At 36.5% G+C, this 23,838-nt stretch overlaps 1 protein-coding gene across 1 annotated transcript in view; it reads right to left on the bottom strand.

Moving 5' to 3' along the window:
* Positions 1-23,838, bottom strand: part of Eip63E (cyclin dependent kinase Eip63E) — a 143,088-nt gene that overhangs the window by 13,824 nt on the left and 105,426 nt on the right. The window contains exon 4 of the mRNA XM_077436867.1: positions 10,393-10,580. Within this exon, the coding sequence (XP_077292993.1) occupies positions 10,393-10,580 (188 nt within the window). The remainder of the gene's footprint in view (positions 1-10,392; positions 10,581-23,838) is intronic.

Here is a 23,838-nt window from a genome sequence, read left to right as displayed (position 1 = left end):
CACTGATATCATCATTTACAGCCATTCACCATCCCACTGCTGGATGAAGGCCTCTCCAAGATGCTTCTCTCATCCGTCTCAACACACAACTTTTTCTAGTTTCGTCCACACATGTTCTTCGCGGTCTTCTTTCATTCTTTTACATTCTCTCGGGTACTATTTCAGCACTTCTTTCATCCACCTTTCGTTCCTTCTTCTAGCTACATGATCCCCCCATTGCCATATCAATCTCTTCACTCTATCCATTATATCCTTAGCTTTGTCATACTTCCTACCCACACATTCAATTTCCTATATCTCCTCGTTATGCCGAACATACAGCGTTCCATACTTCTTTGGGTACATTGGACTTTGTGTAACATCTTGGCGTTCAATGTCCAACTTTCACTTCCATACATCATCACTGGCAAAACACATTAATCGAAAATAAATTTTTTTTCGGACAAAGAACCACTAATATATAATATCATCATCATCATCATCATCATCTACAGCCGGTCACCATTCACTGCTACACCAACAAGCTTCTACTCGCCTCTGTTTTGCTCAATTCTTATCAACCTCACCCCACACATTTTCTTAATTTTGCCTACCCACACATTTTCTTTTTATTCTCTCGGGTACTCTTTCAGCACTTCTTTTGTCCACCTTTCGTCCATTCTTCTAGCTACGTGGCCCGCCCATTGCCATTTCAATCTCTTTACTCTATCTACATACTGTGATCAAAAATCGATCGTGTATTTTATATTACACAGTAAATTAGTGAAACTGCCTTATGCAAAATCTAATACAAACACATCGTAATGGTGTTAGTTTCCTGCAATGTTTCAGCGTTGCAACGTTTCGTGACGCTGACAACACCTAAAGCAACGCATCATCGTCCGTATAGAATTCTAACTTTTATATTTAAATCTATAATATATTTATGAAATATAATATATGTATACATACGTATAAAGAGTTCTCATAAACATGCTTCAAATTAAATATCGTGAAAATAACAAGAATTGCAAATTCACGACACACCCGCTTTACTGAACTAAATTTTAAGCTGATTTTTCCAACCAAAAAAATGTATAGAAAATATACTGAAATTTCGGATACGATTAAAAAAACACACGTGCGCATCGTACCGGGAGAGAGATTTGAGAGGTTTTCCCGGGTAGAATCGACGCGGATTTTCCGCGAAAAGCATTCCACGTGAAAAACAGACTGCGGTTATGGTCTCGGGAACAACAAAGGCAACACATGTTGCCGAAAAGGGGGAGGTTTATCGAGAACGCACCGCATCGCCGAACCTGGAAGTGATTGAGTGAGGAAAAATATAACAAAAAAAAAGAAAGAAAGAAAAAGAATTTCCGCAGAAAAGGAGAAAATTTATGTAATATATTAAGGTCAACGGAGATCATCAAAGGGCTCGTTTTTCTTTCGAGGGGAGCGTCCCACTACTCCACTACAAAGAACATAAATACGCGCGATGGACCATTTTACAATAACAAAAGGAAGCTGATAAGACGATCGACGTAGTCGTCTGTCTGACAGCACGAGTCGGGAACGTCATTAAAGAGGTGTGATAACAGATATCAGCTCTGGCAGTGAATGATAAACAACTTGGTGTCGTAATGCAACGTAACATCATATTTATGCCACTTACAGAGAACGCTTCTGGTTGCCCCTCTCAACTAGGCCAACAAATGAAATTGTCTACTGGCTAAGTTTGAGTCATAAATTTATTACTTTCTCACTAGATTCGTTTGGCATGTGAATGTAAATATATAATAACATTCGACAAATACTTAACGAAGACTTCAATTTCTATAAATCATCATGATATAATCAAATTACACGAAATATTGTTTCCGAAGTTTACTTAAAGTATTTTTTTTAATTTAATGGTGGATTGTTTCGAAGGTTAACATTATGCCGATCTAATTAACCTTTGGAATTTAGTGCATCGTGTGGAACGAATTTATGGTGTAATTCTGCACCTGTCGCTGTCATCAATGTAGCATTCCAATTACTGTATGCGTCCATCGTTATATCTAGATTTGACGTTCTGTATGGGGAATACTAACACTAAAAGTTATCAAAATATAATAGATCTATATATTCAATTATCAATTAATATAATATATGTATAGTAGTTGATGAGATGAGAACAAAAACAATCAGAGTTGAAGTTTACTTGTTAAGCACTGTAGAGCTCAGACGATATATACATACATATGTAATTCCGATGTGTAGATTTATTTATCTAATAATTGAGTATTGTGTATAGCGAATCCATTCGAGATTGTAAAAGGGCATTTGTCCTTTTTTTCGACATCACATTTCAGTTCAAAACTACATATCAGCAAGCAGTATAGCTCGGTGGTTGCGTTACTGCTAACCACCGAGAGGTTCCTGAGTTCAAGCCCTGGGTTGACCTCGATTGAAAAGAATTTATTCGGAAGTATTTTTGTAGTGCTACTGGTCAGACTTGGATATTTGTGACTCCAAGTCAATGGTTTCCTATAAGAGTTTGCCAAATGTATCTGATTTTATCGTTGAAACGGTTCCTCAGAAAATCGGCAAAGCCATCCTACCCACTATGTCACCACAATTTGAATATGATTTCAAATTAATAATCTATAAATTTATATGTATATGTACAAGTTTAATACCACATGTGTCACTCAATGGCCACCCGCAATGGCACAATGGGAAATATATATTTTTAAATAAATATGTAAAAGTATATAGGAAATATGTAAAAACACAAGACAGATAAAGCAGGACGGGTGCGGTGACCCAACTTTAAAGAGAATGTGCAGAAGAGCAGTCGTAATCGTATTTCCCTTTCAATGCGTCTAAGGGCGAAAACACACTGAATGGTACGTGGTTTTTAGATACTTTTAAACATGCGAAAAAAACGCAGCACTCCTGGCCCATATATGTATGTACATGGTACACAGTCCAAGAAATCACCCCCGGAGTGTTTTTATCATCGAAAACATGTTATCCTTGTATTTATCCTTGCTTGTCAGTGATAAATAAGGGCGAATCCCATATTTGAAGAAATGCAGAAGAAACATACATATGCACTCTGCACGTGCAACTACGGCCAAATTCAGTTGGAGGAACACCCACTGTCACAACGGAAGCCAAGGACATGACGCTCCGTACCATTCAGCGTGTTTTCGCCCTTAAGGATAAATCGGGATACGGTAAGAATTCTAGCTGTGAAAAGGCGTAGGGGGTCGACCGGGTGTGCAGGGAAAGATACTGTTGCGTAGGGGTGGGTGGAGGATCCAAGTAAAAGGCCAAAGTCGTTTCACAGCATTTATTGGTGATTAAGGAGATACACACACTGGCAGTGCTCCGTCCAGAATGTCTTGATATCGCGTAAGTACCGCCTTATAACGGATCGGTCGCTCAGGGCATCCGGATATGTATTCCCACGACACTCAGTCCCACGGTATCGGTCACTTCTGAGAAGGGACCAATAGCGACCAATTCGGTGGCCATTGTTTAGCCTACTTGCACTTAGTCTAGATAATCCTTGAAACCAATTATAACGGTCACACAGTCTCTGGGATGCTACTCGGCCTAATCCGATTACACTTAACCGGCGGCTCTTTTTAGTATACGCTACAATTCTGATTCAATCACGATGCAAATATGGGACTAATATCTTACCGGTATCCATCACTGTCATCTCCCTGTCAATACGATCGTAAATATAGAGATAAAACTATTAAAAAAAGCTATTAATAATGTCGATCGACCATCGTCGAAGTTATTGGCTGCATCTGCAGCCAATAACTTCGACGAAATCTTAGTATGAGCAGATGCTCATACTAAGATGTACACTTTTCAGATCTACGTATGGGTATATGGTATATGTATGTACATATATGTAGCAGGAGCAAACACATGGGTTGTTTTTACAGCCGAACCCTTTGCATTTCACCAATTGCGATGCAGTTCACACAGGATGCTGGGTACCGGATCCCGTGGCCCGTATTCCGGTATCACATATCCTTCCATTCGTTTCGGGGGATTATTCGCTAATCTGATACGTCCGCCTGCCGCATTTAAAATTATCCAGTAACCGAGACCTGAAAATGGCCGTCGGTTAAAACAAACGGGTGCACAATTTCAAGCCATCCATGAGTTTGAAGGCTTTCCCAGAGTGAGTCTTTGGAAAACCAATTATATGTAATACATACATACATACACGTCCTGTACGAAGTTGTTCCGGGAGCACACTCTCGGAGAAACCCGACAACTTAGTTACTTGCATAACTGAAACGGTGGTTAATAAAGGCACTTTGGGTCTCGGCTTATATGGATGCTAGTACCGTTGCACATGCTAGTGTTTTCGCTACTAACGTTATGTATGCGAGCATTTCCAATTATGGGTCGTTTGATGTGCACGTCGAGGTTACATTGTTCATGTTCATGGAGGCTGGATGGGGTAGTTGGTTGTTTGGAAAAACGTTCCGGTTAGTGTTTCAGAAAAAGCTATCGACATATGTACGCTCTAAGTTGGAACAATAAACATACGAGTGAAACGTATACAATTCATGTCAATAAGCAACTCTTAAAACACACAAATCGATTATACAAATATACGTTTACAGAAGACAATAAATAAAAATACCCTTACGAAAATACAAACGGGGCCGTGAAAGAGTAAGCTGACAACTCAATGGTTATTTTCTTTCGATCTCGATTTTCTTATTTTTTTATTTATTTTTTTCCAACTTCTCCATTCAAAGGATAACATTATATACGTATGTATGTACGTAAGCCGAAAGGGAGTCTATTGTCCTTGTTTTTGACGAAGTAATCTTACATACGTAGATATCTCATCTTACCGTGAAGTATCGTATTATTAACATTTAATATAATACCGTATGGCGCAAATGATACCATAAGCGGTATTAGAAAAAAAATAATTTACATTGGCTTATTATATTACACAACGAATTCAAAATTGATACAAAGATCAATACGACACGAGATAAAAAATATAATGAATGTATGTAAATAAGCAAAAAATTTTTTCTTAACAATTGCACGCTTCGTCTGAGTAAGCGATGTCTATATTTTCTCACGCACACAAAAAAAACTTTTTGCATTTCAAAAATGAATAACACGTCGTAAGTCAAAATTTAAAATTTGAATAACGAATTAGTTTTATGTATGTTTTTTTTATACTTGGAAAAGGCGGCATAGCCGATGGACCCAATTTTATATTTCCCAAGATACCGTTATCGGGTTGGCCTTGAGTGGTATCCATGGTATTAAAATTGTACATATATAAATTTGAAATTATATTCAAATAATGGTTTTTGCCAATTTGATGACGAGCCGATAAATCAGATAAATTTACAAATTCTGATATGAAACGATCGAGTTGGAGTTACAAATATCCAAGTCTGGCCAGCAGCACTACAGTTAATACTAGGAATAAATGATTTTCAATCGGGATCAACCCACGGGATAGAACCCGGCAACCTCGCGGCGGTTAGCATTAACGCAACCACCAAGCTATGCTAGTTTTGTCACCTGTGCGTAACAGCTAGGTATTCAAATTACTAAAATATTGCATCGTAGAGATTAGGTAATTGGTGCTCGTGGACCAGTGATCTCACATTCGCGCCAAACTCAGCGTATAAACGAGGTTACCAGCTGGGTATAAATATTAGGCGATTTTGGTCCGTGCATTAATTCGGAGCTGGCAAGCCGACGGATCAAGAACAATAAACCACCTCTAACACTACTGCTGCGTCTTTCACTCCGATCTTGGAAGCCCCTCTACACGTCAAAATCACTACTCGAAATACAATTTTTCCTGAAATTAAAAATTATGGTATCTCTCTCGTGTCATGACACTCGTTCACCGTAATTTTGATCACACTTACATTATTATATACAGACTAGCATTATTCGGAGAGGACAAATTATAGGTGGCAAGTCTACATACTACATTTGAAGAAAATTATATACATTAAATTTTTTTTCATACAAAATTGAACCACTGAGCATTTATTATATATTTGAAGACAAATTGAAATAGTATCGCAAGAAACAAAGTGCATTGTCCAAGAACGTCAACAGCGTCGTAAACGAGCAAAGGGAGATAGATGGGCATCTGCTTTAATGACGTGCGAGTTTACTTGAGAAGTGGAGCATTTGAGCATTGCAGCCACCATGTGGTTCAACGCGTTTATGACTCATTCAAATATTCCATCTTGAACGAAGGAGTAGCACATGGAAGACGTTAACACAGTAATTCAATCCCGGTCCGGGTGATGAATGGAGGGAAGTGTTGCGGGTGTAATCGACCGCGAGAGGTAACCGAAGGGTTAAATAAAGGCTGGGGAGGGCCGAGCAGACGTTCGCCGACCCGTCAGTCAATTCAAACCATTCGTTAAAAAAAATACGACCACTACAGGTGAATTCTAAATTTTGGAAACAATATATGTATGTATAATGAAAGAAAAAAAAATGATGTAAAAGCAACGAACCAAAACACTAGCATTACGAAGCTACCAGACCGTGATAAGGATCGCGGTAAGAAATGTTTAATTACGGGTGCATTCCCACAAAAAAAAACTCCACTTTTATATCTGACAAAAATCCATGCGAGAGGTTTACTTCAATGGAGTATTTCGGCGGATTTGTAGAGTAATCAGGCGTGCATTTATGTATGTGAAAGGAAATCCCAAACGTAAAATAGACCCATGTGTATAAAAATCAGGTAAGGGAAAGTGGTCCGAAAGCATTTGTTGCGATAAAAATAGAAACCAAATATATTTAGATGCGCATAAAACGTATGAAATTAGAATCGAGTGCATTTGGACGAATGAATGCCGTATTCAAATCTAAAATACCACTGTGTCTAAAAAAAAAAGAACTTTGATCAATGTGCCTTGCCAGTGATGACGTATGGATGCGAAACTTGGACATTGGGCGCCAAAATGCTGCACAAGATCCAGTGCACCCAAAGAAGCATGGAATGCTACATTCATACATACTTGGAATAGCGAGGAGAGATATAAAATGGAATACGTGGGTTAAAGTATGACAAAGGTGGTTGATGTAATGGTGAGAGTAAAGAAATAGGACGATAGCTGGATGAAAGAAGTGCCCGAATGGTACTCGAGAGAATGTGACAAGGGGTGCAAGGAAGGCCACAGGGGATATGGGTGGACGAAATCAGAAAAAATGTTTGGGATGAGATGGATGAGACAGAGACGAATGGAAGCGTGTTGAAAAGGCATTAGGTGGCGAATGACTGTAAATGATGATGATGATGATGACATATGTACATACGTGTGTATGTATTGCGTCATTGGAGCGCAGAGATGATAACAATACAAAACCTAAGATTGCAATAAATCAAGAGGGACTGAATATAAAAATTACAATAATCAAAAATGTACACCATTTACCGTCTCTGATTGTAAAATTTTTTAGCTTGTATTTTGTCCGTTGACATTTGAAATGGGTGGTTTTGGAAAGGAATTGAAACGTCAAATAGGTATTTATTTTTATTTAAGATTTTAAAGACCTAAGATGTTGCCCAACGGTGTTGTGAAAATGTCGAGATATTCAGACAGCATGTTTAGCAGTCCAATGGCCTTAGAAAGGGGTAAATCAAAACAAGCACACTCGTTTTGGCCAGAATTGACAGAAACAGTTATTGAGCGAAATTCTCTCGGGCACCCAAAGTTTAAGGCCAACCAGAACTATGTACTAGAAAATGACCCTTAGAATTTTTATGAAAAGTTTCCAGAGTTGAGCGTTGTTAGAGGTTAAAGAATAAGAACCCAAAAAGTCCATCACGAATTCACTCGTAAATAAATATGGTAAACTTTTGCAAATAGAGATAGTGTAGAAATTATCACTGCACCCTATCTAGCTTAAACAGGTATTTCGTCTGACAGGGGCTCCATATGATGAATTATGAAGTATTTTCAAAACTGTGTGAGTTTCTGATGACCAAACCCAACATTTTCTTAGCCATATTGGATATGGGAATTAATATTCCAAATATTCTAATAGATAATTTCAAATCCTTAAAAAATGTTCGGCGAGCGGGTATTGACAGGAAGATTTCCATGTATGTACATACAAGAGTACTCTGACCGATACCGCTATGGCGACAGTGACTTTTATCTGTTGTGCTTGAACTTTCATTGTATTGTCAAAACTATTTTTGAAATGTTCTGATAAAATATAAAAGATAGATGAGTTATCACACTTTCACTCCAATAACGCGTGTGCTTAAACTAATGATTTAATAATTATATGTAAACACTTCTTGTCAAAATGACGTAAAATCAATACATCACAAATTTTCACATTCCTATACGTGCTTTACAGGTGGAAAAGTCGTCGCCTGGTTGGTTGGTCATAAAGCATCCTACTTTCATAGAATAGGCGGTTGAAGGGTTTCAGAGAGCATTCGGGTTCCCTAAGCGACCTGAGAGTCTGTCAAATTTAGGCCGAGAGCTGAAAACAGCTCGATTGATATCAATCAAGTCGGTTGTCTACCCCTGTCTGAAAAGGAAAACCCTTTCCGACGGGTCCTTCCGCATTTCGCTTTCGAAACTATTGCAACGCCATACTACCCAAGATTGGTACATTAATAATGTACACGCACAAAACACCTGCATTTCGACCCATATTTTACGATAGGGTACGCTACAAATGACAAGTCGTTAAACGGAAAGCTAGCTAACTAATTACATGTAGATAATCAATACGAAAATAAAACGCATAACTACGAAGTTATCAATATTAATTACGCAATCGTATGTTATGACTACAACATTCAGCTGAGTCAGTAGCATCTTATGAAATATTTTTATAGGGGGATCGGATTGAACCACTTATGTACATATGTATATAATATTACATTCACTGTTCGGAACATTAATACGATTTTGTATGACAGCTGATGGTCCAAACACCCATATAAAAGTGGGTACACACCAATGGTACTGTATAAGCTAAAAATAGTTAAAAGTGAAAGTCTAACTGAAACGGTCCTTCTCAAAAGATAATCAATTGTAATGAGCCTTTCACTTTCAACCATTCCTAGCTCAACCAGTCTTATATAAGAAAAAATAAGCGCACTAAGGGCGAGTATTTCTACTTCAAGTCTATCATATTAAAACATTCTAATGCAGATTGATTATCTCCTGCTGAGACAGTTATACAAAAAATTATAACAACAAGAGCTTACCGTACTATCTACCTACATGACATCATTTTATTTTCCTTGTTTACTTAAAATCGCCTTTACAAGGCAATTGAACACCGTTAGAAAGTTATCACTCTCGATTATTACTTTCAACTGCTGATTTAATCAAATCCAGATTAAGCTACTCTTATCAGAGCAAATTGGCAACATTTATTTCAAAAATCAAAATATGTATGTATATATTCTTACATTTATATCTGTTCTAATCAGAAGACAAGGGTAAAACATCACTATATGGTAAATTATAAAATTATTTGATATGTTGAAGGAGTTAATATTGAATCTAACATAAACATATTCACTAAATATAATACAATTCATTTAAATTTCTGCATAGCCGAGGCACTGCAGTTTAAAGAGCTTCCAAGCTAAACGTAATTCAATACTCACATTCGATGCTTGGATGTTAGAACTACTTGGGTATAACGTGTATGTATATAATCAAAAACAGTCATACATATATTACACTAGAATTGAATTGCATCATCAGCATAGTATGTGTATATGGTCGTTTTATGTAGATTCGACACCATTTTGTATTAGTATATTTTTTACAAATCTCCTTTTATTTTAAATGCACACATTTCTCGAAAGATTCGAGCCATATGTACATATGTACCAGCTGTATATTTGGTCGATCATCAAGCCGTGACTTTTGCTATTGACTATTTACGTATGCGTTAACTCCCCCCAGTTACATAGCTAAGAGTACATACGGGTTGACAGCTGCCACATGTACCATTTGAAATGGGTGAACAGTCCGTCGATTGTCTCAAAATGCAACTTCAAAAGGGACTCTACCCAAAAATGAGCAGCAGTCAAATGGTGGCAATAATTTCACGTTAAGAAAAGTTCAAACGCGAATAAAATATGGCATTAATAATGCTCGTGCAGGTTCGAAACGGGCGAGATAAGGTCGTAGCCGCGTTTGGGTAATTCAGAAAAATGGCCACTATTCGTCTGCGGAAACACTGGGGATGTTGGTTTTTTTTTTTGTCTCTCTCTCTCTTCCATTGCCCACAAAAGAGCTATAAGTTTAGATTGTGGAAGTGTGGGAAGAGGTAAAAGTTAGTCGGCGAACGTAAATAAGATTGTTAGCAGATCAAATATGATTTGGGAGTTTGACTTACACCGAAAGCGCTAAACCTCTTCGTCCGCCTGGGGTGAGGGTTGTTTAGGTAGACCTCTGATTTGGGTCGTGGAGGTTTTTTTGGTCTCAGGATGACTCGGGCTTCTTCTCTGATGTCTTCGTCGAGCAGCTTCGAGTCTGACGACACTGACAGCTGCCTTCGAACACGGTCGTGGTCTCCGGCCCAATCTGCAACAGACAAAACGACGATCAATAACGAGTTAATCCACACGCGTAAGTTTGTACAAACGTACCTACATATTATGTAATAGTCTGAAAATTGAACGAAGCGTAGTACAAATTTAATAAAACATTACTTCATTTGGAGCACGTAAATGGCGGCTCGTTTCGCGTCCACGCCAAAGTAAATAGACAACAACAACGTGCAGAAAATGTTTGTTTTGAAACCACCGCTCACATATTGATCTGTTCAGAAGTGAATTTAATATTGGCCAATACGTATGTGTATGTGTTGACTTTTCCTTTTCAGTGGATACGTTTTCCGATCAATTTCACAATAGAAGTACATACATATACATATGTCCGCTAGTCTCAAAATTGACTTTTAAGTACAATGAAAATGGTTCCTTGATCGTTGGGCGCTCATCAAACATCATTAAACTTAAAACAAACCCGAATATTCGTTGTGTTGTGTTGTTATTATAATCGTATTGGTGTGATATTGTACCTTAGTTGCGTATCGCCGTGTTTACAAGGCTCTTTTATTTATTAAAATTAAAGATAAAATTCAATCAACGGAAATTTAATTTTCATCAAAATTTAATAAAGAGCAAATATGCATACAGATTAAAATTTTCAATTAAAAAATACATACGAAAATAACCCATACTGTAAATATAAGTTTTCCATTTTCCATTATTCACATTTTTTGTACGTTGATTTAAAGCGCCTTCCGTTAAAATACAAAATAAAACATATAACGTGGAAAATACGTCAAAGGCTCAAAACAAGGTTCATTAAATTAAAAATCAATAAATTAAAGCCTGCTTGATGAAGGGACTTGTTTTTTCAGTAGCCATATTAATTTTGGTACCACGAACTATGTACATACATATTTATATAGATACATCCATAGTACTTATAGATAACAATTAACAAACCTCAGTCTCACCGAATATATCAGATAAACTCACTATCAATTATTTAGTTAACCAGCAGTATATGTACAACAGAAATCCTTATTAAGTCAAAAGTAATCCCATTTCATTATAATTTAACGGGAAACTAAATATAATACCCCTCTATCAAACGCTCAAAATACCCTTCTTAGTTCACTTCATTTTATATGTATGTATGTACATAAACAATTAAAGCCCGTGTAATATAATTAGTACATATGTACATATATTTGTGAATACAATAAGCTGTTTTGATATTTCACAGGAATTCTTCTTAAAGCTTCCTTGAAATTATAGTACATACTTACATATCTGTGTGTATATCGCTTATACGAAAGACCTGGGCCGTTAACTCCCATCAATCGGGATTAATGAAAGTTAACCGTCTAGAAATGAGATGAATTTAAAACGTTTTACTACGTACATTCCACCTCTCGTATGTAGTTCGATATCAAACATTCATATCAGCCGTTCTATCAATTTTTACGACGATTTCCGGAAGAAACTAGGTCAAAAGCGATATAGTAATTCCCGCCTGCACGGTCAACGACATATGCCTACATATATGTATGTATTTTGTGTGGTCGTTCCGCTTCCGGTCAAAAAAGCACCATAGAAAAGTCGGTTCCGGTGGGACGAAACTTTTAATGAAAGCAGGCGCACGGTTGAATCCCAGTGAAAGATAAACGTCCCGCGAGATAATTCCATTGGAAACTACATCTGCACACTTCTAACTAGAAGAATGAAGAAGGGGGCCGATCCTAATGCCGAGCCTTACGTGCTAAAAAGAAGACCGGAAAAAGGAAAAAAAAGAAAATTCAGAACACGTGTCGTGTGGAAAAGCAGCAAAGTTTCGAGTAGTGTTCGTTTGCTAGCAAATTTTTCCAACGTGTATACTGAAAACTTTATAAGCCTTTTAAGATGATAATGCAGTATGTACCACCTAGTTACGAAGATGGTTGCTTTTCGCCTTTTATAGCCACAGAACTTCGCCTTTTATAGCCACAGAATTGTTTTGCTTATAAACGTAACTAGGCCAATCCAGTAAACTTTATACTAGTTACATACATTAGTTATTAACCAGTGTTAAGCTAAGTAAGGCACACACATATAGAGCTGGACGTGAAAAACTCTAATTCCGAATGTGCAGAAAATGACTATCAGAGTCGGTTTAAAGTGGGCGTGTGCACGTCGGTACAAAATATGAGATTGTCTCATCGGTAAATAACTTTGCATTCGCAAATCTATTTAAAAAATAAACATATGCATAACATCGACTGATGACGTGCTCTTGATCACAATATCAATATTTCGAACAAATCCTACCTCGATACTGACATGACGTCATACTCAAATAAGTTTCTTGTGACTTACTTAATGAACGTCACTCGTTCGTGCAGATTATGACTTGTTAAACTTTAACATGTAACAACTTTAACAATTAAAGCATAAAGGTGAAGACACACAGCGTATCACGCGGCATGTGTTTTCTTTCTAGATAATTTTGCACATGCAAAAAAAACGCTAGCACGTCAAATCTATTTTTATGTACCAGGACTAGTAAGTGTAAATAAAAAATCGGAAAATAATTCCCATAAAATTTTTCACGGATTAATGTCAAATGAAGCGTTAACTTTTACACTTTTAGTAAGTTTAAAATGAAATCCAAAGCGCGTACATAAAAGTGTAACAAGAAAAGTTAACACAAAAGGTACATAAAAATCCTGACAGAATTATTAATAAGCAAAAACATCACGAAACAAATTAACATGTTCGGAGAAAATTCAATTTAAAAAACACGTCCATTTGCGTAAACGCCGTGAATACAAAAGTGAAATTAAATTTAAAGATAACGCACACAATTTGCACATAAATTTTTTTACGACATAATTTTAATGCAATTTAAATAAAAAGTAAACCTCACCTCTATACGGTATCGACATCAATATTGATTTGTTTTTAAAATTCGCTGTGATGCGAATCGATTTACGGTAAAAATGGGTTTGTTATAACAATAATCGCTCAAAAACACGCAACTGCCACTGACTGCAAATATCAATAAAGAAGAAAAGCAGGTCGAGGTTGGTAAAATGGGAACGCGAATATTATTACCAAAATAAATCCCTGTCAAAATTGTCATATCTGGGATGATTTTGACAAACAGTGTCATTACAAAACGATCGCGCAAACTATATAAGGAAGATGTAAAAATAACACGAAAAAGAAAACAACTATGTCAATACTTATCCTCCGATCTTGCAAAGCCCGCGGTAAACTATCACGATTTTCCTCTGGAAAAATGGAGAAAAACGTTGCACACAAAGGAAAACAATCGCTAAACGGAAAACTGTCTCGACGAACGAGACCGCAAAAATAAAAACAAACAAACAACACGTTTTCAAATTACGTCAATGTTTTGAATGTAATATGAGTCACATCCGTAGACAGTTTTAAATCATCATTTATGTACAAAATAGCATATATTTACAGCCGCAAAGTATGTTGATTACTTGGTATTTCAAGTACATCAGCAGACATACATATATACAGAGTATACATATGTATGTATGTTTACAAACGGGCGCATCTGCAGTGAAAAATTTGCTCAAAAGTAAAATTTTCCGCAAAACCTCGACGCAATTTAAAAGGCAAAACAGGGGATAAAAGAAAGGGGCAACGGCAGGGGTGGGAGGTGGAGCATAGCAATCGATCAATCAGCAAAATAAAATCACAGACGGATAACAAACGGGCTAAACCGCTCACCTACACATAGGTACCAAGTGCGTACACCAGTGCGAAAATTGCTCGGAAACACTTAACCGAAAACTGGTAAAAGGAGAGTGTGGGTCTCAAAACGAGGAGCAAAGTAAACGGCAATAAAGAGGGAAATAAAAAAAATAGAGGGGAAAACCACAGCCACCGGTGATTTATCGCCATACTCCGGAGCTGCAGAGTCGCGAGAGAGACGAGCAAAACCCAAAGTGTCAGCTTCGAATCCGCGATTGTCGCGAAACTCCAATAACCACCCCTTTGCAAGCTCGCGTATATTGCCCTGAACAACTTTTCAAAAGGGAAACTTATCCCGGACGGAGACAATTTATGCGCGTCACATGCAAAAGTGGAAAATTACACGCACTCCATCTTTTCGCGGAAAAGCGAGAGTTCAAAATGTACAATGATGACAGAACGTGAGGGCAAGTTCAGTTCTCTCAATCCAAATTAAAGGAAAATTTTATCAGAGTTTAAGAGGCGAGCTCTAATTTAGACAAAACGTAACCAATCTTCATAGTAGTATTTTGACTATTATTAAAGTAAAGTCATCAAATCAACTATCTATGTACATATAATATATAAGTTTTCTTATATGCATATTGAACGAGCCCTTTTATGTAAAACTCGTTTCTTGTTTAAGTTCGTGTGCCGTGAGATATTATACCAAATTTGGTGGTTCTACATAGTATATTGAAAACTATAGCTGACAAATTGCCGGGCGTTGCTCAGAATCAATTTGATCCAAGTCTCCAATCATTTTAAAAGTTGACTACGATCTCTATGCAGTTTAAGTTTATTTTAAATTTTTTCAACTTAAGATCACCCAAGCTACACCGGGTGACTTGCGGGCAACTCGGTGGGTGACTGTTGGGCGACCAGATCAAATGTATACAGTTGTATGGAGCTTGCCACACCATGCAACTCACCGGTGGCCCAAGCTATAAAGTCACACAACCAGTGAGATCGGTTACCGGCGTTCGGTCTGGTCCCATTTTATTGCTTGAGTGACTGACGCGATCCCTCAAAATGTAAAGCGTTGTATCGAAGGGTGCCACAACGGTGATTAGTTGCTGGCGACTACATAGTGAAAAAAATACGAATACGTGTGGTTCTTGATCGCTTTGATTGCCCAAGTTGAGTGACCAAGAGTGACCACAAGCAACTACGCTTGGGCAACAAAGTGACTCGCAAGTCACCTGGTGTGGCCTGGCTTTAAGCAATTTTTTAAATATAACGGAGCCCGGGATCGCAGGACTCACATAGAAAGATGTATGTATGTATGAGCAAACCCGATCAAGTGTGTGTCCTTTATACCATGTGGAACTGTCAAATTTGGGTTGAAGGACTCCCGTATAAAACTGGTTATATAATTTAAATGTCAACAATGTTTAATGTATTATTAATGAAGCTCGAATTTTTTTCAAAATAAATTTTGTAGTATGTATTTCTAATACAAATGTATATATTGCATTAAGATTCTTGCGCAGAGTGGAAATATTTGCAAACGCACCACACATCAAAAGCATATTACATTATACCTTTTATATGCATATACTTTACAAAAATAAAAATCCACCTCAAAGGAAAACGAATTGAAGATCTAACAAAAATTCAGAGGAAAACGCCCCAGCTACTAAAGCCGTTATCTTTGTAGGATTTCCCCGTGATGTCTCAGTTCCTAGAAATCGCGAACGGGTTTCAACATACATACATGCATACAAAATTAGACTTGAAAGTGTTATAATTTGTTTAGCATCAAACTTATTAATGAAAGTGCGGACGATCCACATCGAAAATATGCACTCGTGCAAATTACGAGTGCGTCTTCTTGAAAACTTCTCATTTAGCGTTGCACTTGAGTGCGCGATCGGGCATAAGATCGAACGAATAGAGGTTCTCAAATCTGTGTGGTGCACACCCCCTCCGTCACTCAGTTCGAGCATCAATTACGGTCCACGTCATTGGCAAAAAGGCAACGCTGATGAATCGTCAGTGCGACGGCGGGGGCGCATTGATTGAACGAACATCGACCCGACACGCAATTTAGACTCGAAAGTAAGCTTTACAGACGTGTGTATTCACGAGTGCACAAAACGTACCGTTAAATGGAAAATTTGCGATAGAATTAAACCCTTCATGATTGAAAGCTCCATGATTACCAGTGATTACTAACGTGAGTAGTTCGTTTTCAAATACCCGTAAATGGTAGACTTTCATTTACCTTTTGCAAGGGGAAAAATAACTAATGAAAGCATCCAGATATTTTTTTTTTATTAAAATTTATATTTTACCATGATGCCATTGCGGGTTTTACCCCTGAGCTACACCTATGGCATTAAACTTGTATATATATATTTAAATTTATAGATTAAGAATTTGAAATAGACAAATAGTAGGTAGGATAGTTTTTACCAAACTAATGTTGGTACCGTTTCAACAATGGAATCAGATAAATTGGCAAACTCTGATAAGAAACACAGATATCCAAGAGTCCTAAGAGTCACAAATATCCAAGTCTGATCAGCAGCACAACAGAAATACACCAAATACATTATTTTCAATCAAGTTCAACCCAGAGCTTGAACCCGGTAACCTCTCAGTGGTTAGCATTAAAGCAACCACCGAGGTATACTGCTGGCTATGATATGATATGTATGAGATATGTATATAATTTCTTATATACAAATGTACAAATGTAGTATAATAACACTGAGCAACAAAAAATCACGTTTTTTAGTTAACAGATCGGAGACTTAATCAATCTTACTGAGACTAAGTTTGACCCACTGAATTCGTATATGATAATGATTTTTGTTGGTTCGTGTTCGTTTACGAGATATGAACGTTTAAAAAAATGCGCAATTTTTACAGATTTTTGGCTTTTGCGGTCTTTAACTCAAAATCTAGATTTGCTGTGTTCAAGTAAGTATTGGAATCAATATTCAGATGTTTTTCCTATTGATTGTGATATTTCATTGTCTTAAAATACATATAATTAATTGTCTAGCGAATTTTAAAAGTCAAAAATTATATTTTTTTACGGATTCTTTCTCCGTGTTATTTTGCATTTATTTGGCCTGTTTTTTATTTCACCACGTTTATAAGGATTGGTTTTCTATTTAATTTTTTTTTTATCTAAACGTACTAACTGAGCGGTAATTGCGATACAAAAGCTTTCGTTGTTTACACATTTGTGACGCTGATAGCGTTCGTGCAAGCGAGATGGCATGTAGTCCGACCGCTGTACTCTGTGAGGTGTCTTGTTTTCTTTATTTATGTATATATTTTATTTATTATTGTATATCAATAAAGTCTTAATTTGATAAAAGTTCTGAGTGATTTTGCGATATGGATGAATGTCAAACTTTTTTGAAATAAATAGAAAATTGTACGAAAGTAGTATCGAGGATTCCCTTTATGTATAGACAGAAGGAAAAGTATCATCAAATGATAAAATAAATAATTCGAATTGTGAAAAAATTAAATGTGCAAACTCAATGTCGATTTGATACAAACTAAGAGTCGATTATATTCTCAAATCCTCGAACTTTTCGATCACGACTTGCACAATCGAACAGTTTGAATGTAGGCCGTAAAGACGACATCCAGAGGAAAGAAAAGTCATAAAATACAAACCCGTATTTCCGATAGCTATTAACGCCATCATTTCCCACTGAATGTGTGTGTGTGATCTCTGTAACGCAGCGCAAGGATTCGAATCAGGAGCTTTCCGTTCGAAACGCCCCAAGCTTACACAGTGATTTATGAAACTAGAAAATTTGTTGTTCCAAATCGACAAAAAAACATCAATTTTTTTTTGTAAATGTCAATGTATTCCTACCACGTGCACACACTTACGAACTTCAAAATATCTGATATATGTACACATGTATATTATAAGATGCTAATAAATAGCGTCTAATATATGCGGTATGTACCTACACGTGTAAAAAGCTTTTAAAAACGTCCGTTTAATAGCACCGGGGTGAAAATAAGCGAGAGGACAGACAGCCATAAGGTTAAAGTAAAAGCTCATTTGTGTCCGGATCGCGGTAAGGGTTGGCCTCGGGGAACTTGTCCTTCCGTGTTAGCTACGTGAGCTTTTCCATCTACCGGAAGTGCACAGCCAGGAATGTTCACCGTCGTGGAAATAATATTAAAAAACCTTCTGTCCAAGTTTTAAATTAATTCAATTTCGGATGCCGCATCTTTGTGACTAAGAATAAAAGACTTTTCCCTCCGTGAAGTACATATACTGAAGAAAGAAGGATCGGCAAAATTTAAATACGGTACCGTGTAAAGTACTAGTATTCGATAGTACTTTGATCGAAGCATATACATAAGTTTCTTTATACCTTTTAGTTATGCACGAATTACTATACGAGTAAAATTTCACAGATCAATTATTTTTACAGTTTAAAAAATAATTAATGGGTCTGAATCTATTAGTACCAAAGTTAAGGGCGCATACACATATATTAGTACACGGTACGTGCTTTTGTTTAGATAGTTTTGCACATTTAAAAAAGCTAGCACGCCTAGTCTATGCCAACACGATCCTTGGGAAAACTCACCCCTTTGAGTTTTTTTTGTGATATTTCAAGTTTATTAAAGTTTGAGTTTGGACCATTGTGGCATTATAGGAGTCCCTAATGCGCCACAATGGTCGAAAAAATAAAGATATGATAAAAATAAAAATATATGCATATATATAAATATATATATATACAACAGATAAAGTAAAATAAAGTAGAAATATCAAATAATAAAATACAAAAATAGTAGTATTTTATCCTTTTATTGACAGTAATCGATAATATTTATTCCCATCTTTGAAAAAGTGTAAGAGAAACTTTGAGATCGATATAATAAGATCGTACGAATTAACAATGAAATGAGAATACAGCCATCACAGCTGGAGTCTACATGTCTGCCAACTGCATATTTCTGATATGTAAAATGCCATTAAAATATGTTATTATTTATTAGACTTAATTTAATAGGTACTTTATAAACGAATTCACGAATCTTAACATATTCTTTTTTTTATTAATAGAAAACATGTCTAATTTTAAAATTTACACTTCCGGCGCTTTTTCAACGGTAACGACCGTTGCACGTTTGCTTTAAAACGAATTCGATCGTTGGGCGCTCGACGATACGCAACTACAAAAAAAAACAACACAACACAACAAATAGTTTATATGATGTTTGACGTGATGATTTTTGTAGTTTTTGCATCGTCGAGTGCCCCACAATCGAGCACAATTTAATACAAGCGCGGAACCATTTCAACGGAGTTGATAAAACTAAAAAAATATTCACACTCAAAACGAACATCATTTGAATTATTATAATAGTTAACATTTTAAAATAGTAAATTAAATAATTATAGCGTAACAATTAACGGCAAAATAGCAAAAGTTTGAGAAAAACTGATGCAACATAATCCTGTTATTTTCAGAAAGCAACATAAACACTTTGAAAATAACCCTTCAATAGACACTTCAATAGACACTCCACTATACTGCGACCAACCACTAACTCTAAAACTTTATTATGCATTAAAATGAATTACTTAATAGCTACAGACTTAGTGAAGTTAGTACAGTTTCCAGACTTAGTAAAGTAAAAAAAATGATATAAAGTACGCTGAGCAAAAATCCAACCGAAAATGACAAATTTTTCCAAGCAAATAAATACCCACGCTTGAAAACACCTGAAAAACGAGCTTAAAAAATACATTTTTTTTGTTTCGCAAACACCATTTCAGAGGTTATGAAGCACGACACGTCCTGGTCCTATGGGCTGAAAGTGGCTTCATCCCAGCATCCTCACACGTGACCCCGCCGGGCGATAAATAAAAGCGGCCAACGTCTGCAGAGGAAAAGAAGAAACGCAAACAAATGGCCAAACGCCATAAATATCTCCAGGTGCCTGCCGGCGTACACGTGCACAAGTACACACATCAAAAACAAACACATACCCCACGTGTACGTACGTACATATATAGAACTGGGGTGAAGTACATGCATAGACAGATAGATAGGCAAACAAACGCGTTTCCATACTTGTGCATTATGATTATTGCAAGCCGGAGAAACGCAGCCAAGAATACGACCGAACGCATTAAAAACCATAAATATCAAATGCGATCGTAAAAACTGAATGTAAATATGTATGGCGATATTACAGAGTGGAATTATGTTTTTCGTCGAAAGGCCGAGGCTATGATGTGAATTTTTCATCGCTCGGAGAAAATTTAAAAAACCCTATGCTCGTTACAAGCGAACTCATTGGAAAAGGAAAATGTGTATACATACATACACCCAGTTGAATAAATTATACCCGACTAAGAGTGTGTACGCGTTCAAAAATGAAAATGCCTACGTAATGATTTAACTTTGAACTATCGATCATTCTAATTTCGTACGACATGGCGTGCCCCAATCAAAATTCGTGTCGTACAAATATAATAGATTCGATAATTCATAATGAAATTCGTCAAAATCAAACGAGGTCAACTTGTGACTCATTTGAACTGCTTATGGGTGAGTAATGTTGTCAATGTTCTATTAATTCATATTGAGTCTTATTACAAAACTCGCTAATGGACTCGATTACCCTCTAGCTACAAGTATAGGTAAAACATTATTCCAGTACATGTAGTCAGAAGATATAAAAATGTGATGTTGACACTTATAATACAAATTATCTGGTATAGTTACAGTAAAGTTAGCCAGCAGAATGGCTCGGTAGTTGCATTTATGTTTAGCATCGAGAGGTTCCGGGTTCGATCCCGTGCTAGTCTTTAATACTACTGGTAAGACTTGGATATTTGTGACTCCAAGTCGATCGTTTCTTATCAGAGTTTGCCAATTTATCTAATTTTTATTGAAACGGTTCCTCAAATCGGCAAAAATCATCGTACCTGCCGACACAAATATCTGAATTTGATTTATGTACAATATGTAAAAATTTATGTACAGGTCCAAATTCTCAATGTATTAATTAATTTTTAATTTCGTGTTCTTCAGCCTCTCAAAATACAGTGATTTATGTAATAAAAATGCTGCAATGTTTGTAATTAATTGTCTAGTAAGGCGCATTGAGGTCTACCTGCCAGGCCTTCCCGGTATGTAATGATGAAAATGATGATTTGTAGTGCCGAAATCCAAATGAATGTCGTGAATCGTACATACATAGTATCTAGCGTTTAAATCGAGGGATGAGTGTAATAATGTATTTGTAAACGTTATCGCTGATTTACATACATATACATATTCATACTGGCAAAATATTCAAAGGCAACTTATTTTTATCATAATATTTAGTTTACCCAAAGAAATCAGTTATAGCATATAACTGCATATGGGACAAAAATTTAATAAACGTAAAAGTTTTCTTGGTAATCTATCATTGAAAAATTGATGTTTTTCATCCAACATGAAAAGCTCCTACCGGAAGGGCGACGGTGTTGTAAGAAAGTTTTGATCCCGAGTAATCTTGAAACGTCGAGCAAATTCATTAGTTTGTTCTTAACGAATGATAATTTATGTACCGGGGAAAAAGGTGAACTTCCAACGACCCAAGAGCAGGTCTGCTCTGCAAAGACATACATACATAGGTACATATATACCTCTGCGACGGGAAAGGGGAAGTTTCCCAAATTTTCGCACTGTATCGCACGCAGCGAAAATAATATTCAGCAAATCAATTTAAAACGAATTAGACTGTATGGGAAATTTTCTCATTTCCGTTTACGCGCCCGTCGGTGCCCGATAATGGACGGACGACCCCACCGTGAAAAGTAATTTCCACGTGGATGTTCGACGGTGATTGAAGAAATTTGCAAGGTAAATTGCCGTCTGGATTGTGCCCAATGCTAAATGACAAATACAATTTGGATTTTGTGCGTTGACGTCGGCTCGGCACTTTATAATCTACCGGTGCGTAAAACTCCACATAAACAATTTCATTGAACATTTTTACGTGAATACTTTCGACAAAAATACTATATCAGAAAGTGTTAAAATACATATAAACTAAGACACAACGCGCTCGGAAAAAAGTAAGGTGCTTACAGACGAACACAGACACAAAGCGATCACAGATGAATGCGGAAATCCTAGGTACTCACAGAAAAGCACAGACATACAAAGCGCTCCAATAAAGTACAAAGAGTTCGAAAAAACGCAAGGTGCTCACAGACGAACACTTCCATCCATCTAAATTTGGGGAGGGGTGTTCTGTGAGCGCCTTGCGAGTTTTTTTTGTGAGCATTGTGTCCTAATTTAGACAGGCCATTTTATATGGAAAATATGAGTAAGTATTCAAAATCATCATCATCATCATTCGTAGCCATTCGTCTCTGTTTTGAGTTACTCTCATCCATCGCATTCCACACATTTTTCTGTTTTTACCACTCTTCTCCCGTGGTTTTCCTTGCACAATTTTAAATTCTCTGGGGTATCATTCGAGCACCTTTTTCGTCCATCTATCGTCCGTTCTTCTAGCTACGTAACCCATCCAATGCCATTTCAATTTCATTACTCTCATCATTACATCAACCACCTTTGATATATGTACATACTTCTTACCCACGTATTCCGTTTTCTATCGTTATGCCAAGCATACAGCGTTCCATATTCCTTTGGGTACACTGAATTTTATTCAGCATTCTGGCGTTTAATGCCCAAGTTTTGCATCCAGACGTCATCAATGACACATTAATGATATTCAATAAATCTTAGGAGGAATAATGTCTTGACCGAACAAGACGTGTGGAAATTACACTAGATATTAAGTTTGCAAAGAAAAATATAATCAGATATTGTTACAAATTTAGTTCTACCTACATCAAATTTGATACTAAAATGCCGATTTATACATATGTAGCTCATTAAAAATAATCTTCTATGACTTTCATTATAACTTTACTTTACTTTCACTCAACTGTAACCATTAATTCATTTCAGTAAACAATATTACAAATCTCACCATCTAAAAAACACGAAAAATTCAATTTTATACATACGTATAACGGCTCATATATACATACATATATACATATTATGTTACAGTTACGCCTACATATATACATATATACATATTAGTGAAAAATAAATGAAAATACATTCTGAAAGAAGATATTCTGAATTTGGAGCATATCAAATAACACTATGAAACGACCACTGAGAGAGATAATGGAGTTTTTCCCTAACAAACACAAACAATCGGAATGGAGTATTAAAAACATTTCTGGTAACACTCGCGTAAATCACGACCAAACGAGGATGCGTTGTACACAGAAAAAAGAAATTCGCTAGACAAAACACAGAAGAATCTACCGGATAAACCAAACAGTCTGAAGAATTGCGGATAGAATAACTGAAATAGCAACGAGATGAGTCAGGAGAAGCGTGCGTTACCCATTTATATCCAGACTAAAATGCAATACACTTGAAATACACACACACACAGCAAGAATGTTTTTCAATTGAGTTCAATTCCAAAATAAGTACACCATTCGTGTC

This window comes from Arctopsyche grandis, chromosome 8 (assembly GCF_051622035.1).
Source record: "Arctopsyche grandis isolate Sample6627 chromosome 8, ASM5162203v2, whole genome shotgun sequence".
In the NCBI taxonomy this organism is placed as follows: domain Eukaryota; kingdom Metazoa; phylum Arthropoda; class Insecta; order Trichoptera; family Hydropsychidae; genus Arctopsyche; species Arctopsyche grandis.
Note: the sequence above shows the minus strand (reverse complement) of the source record. Positions and strands in the feature narration are given on the sequence as shown.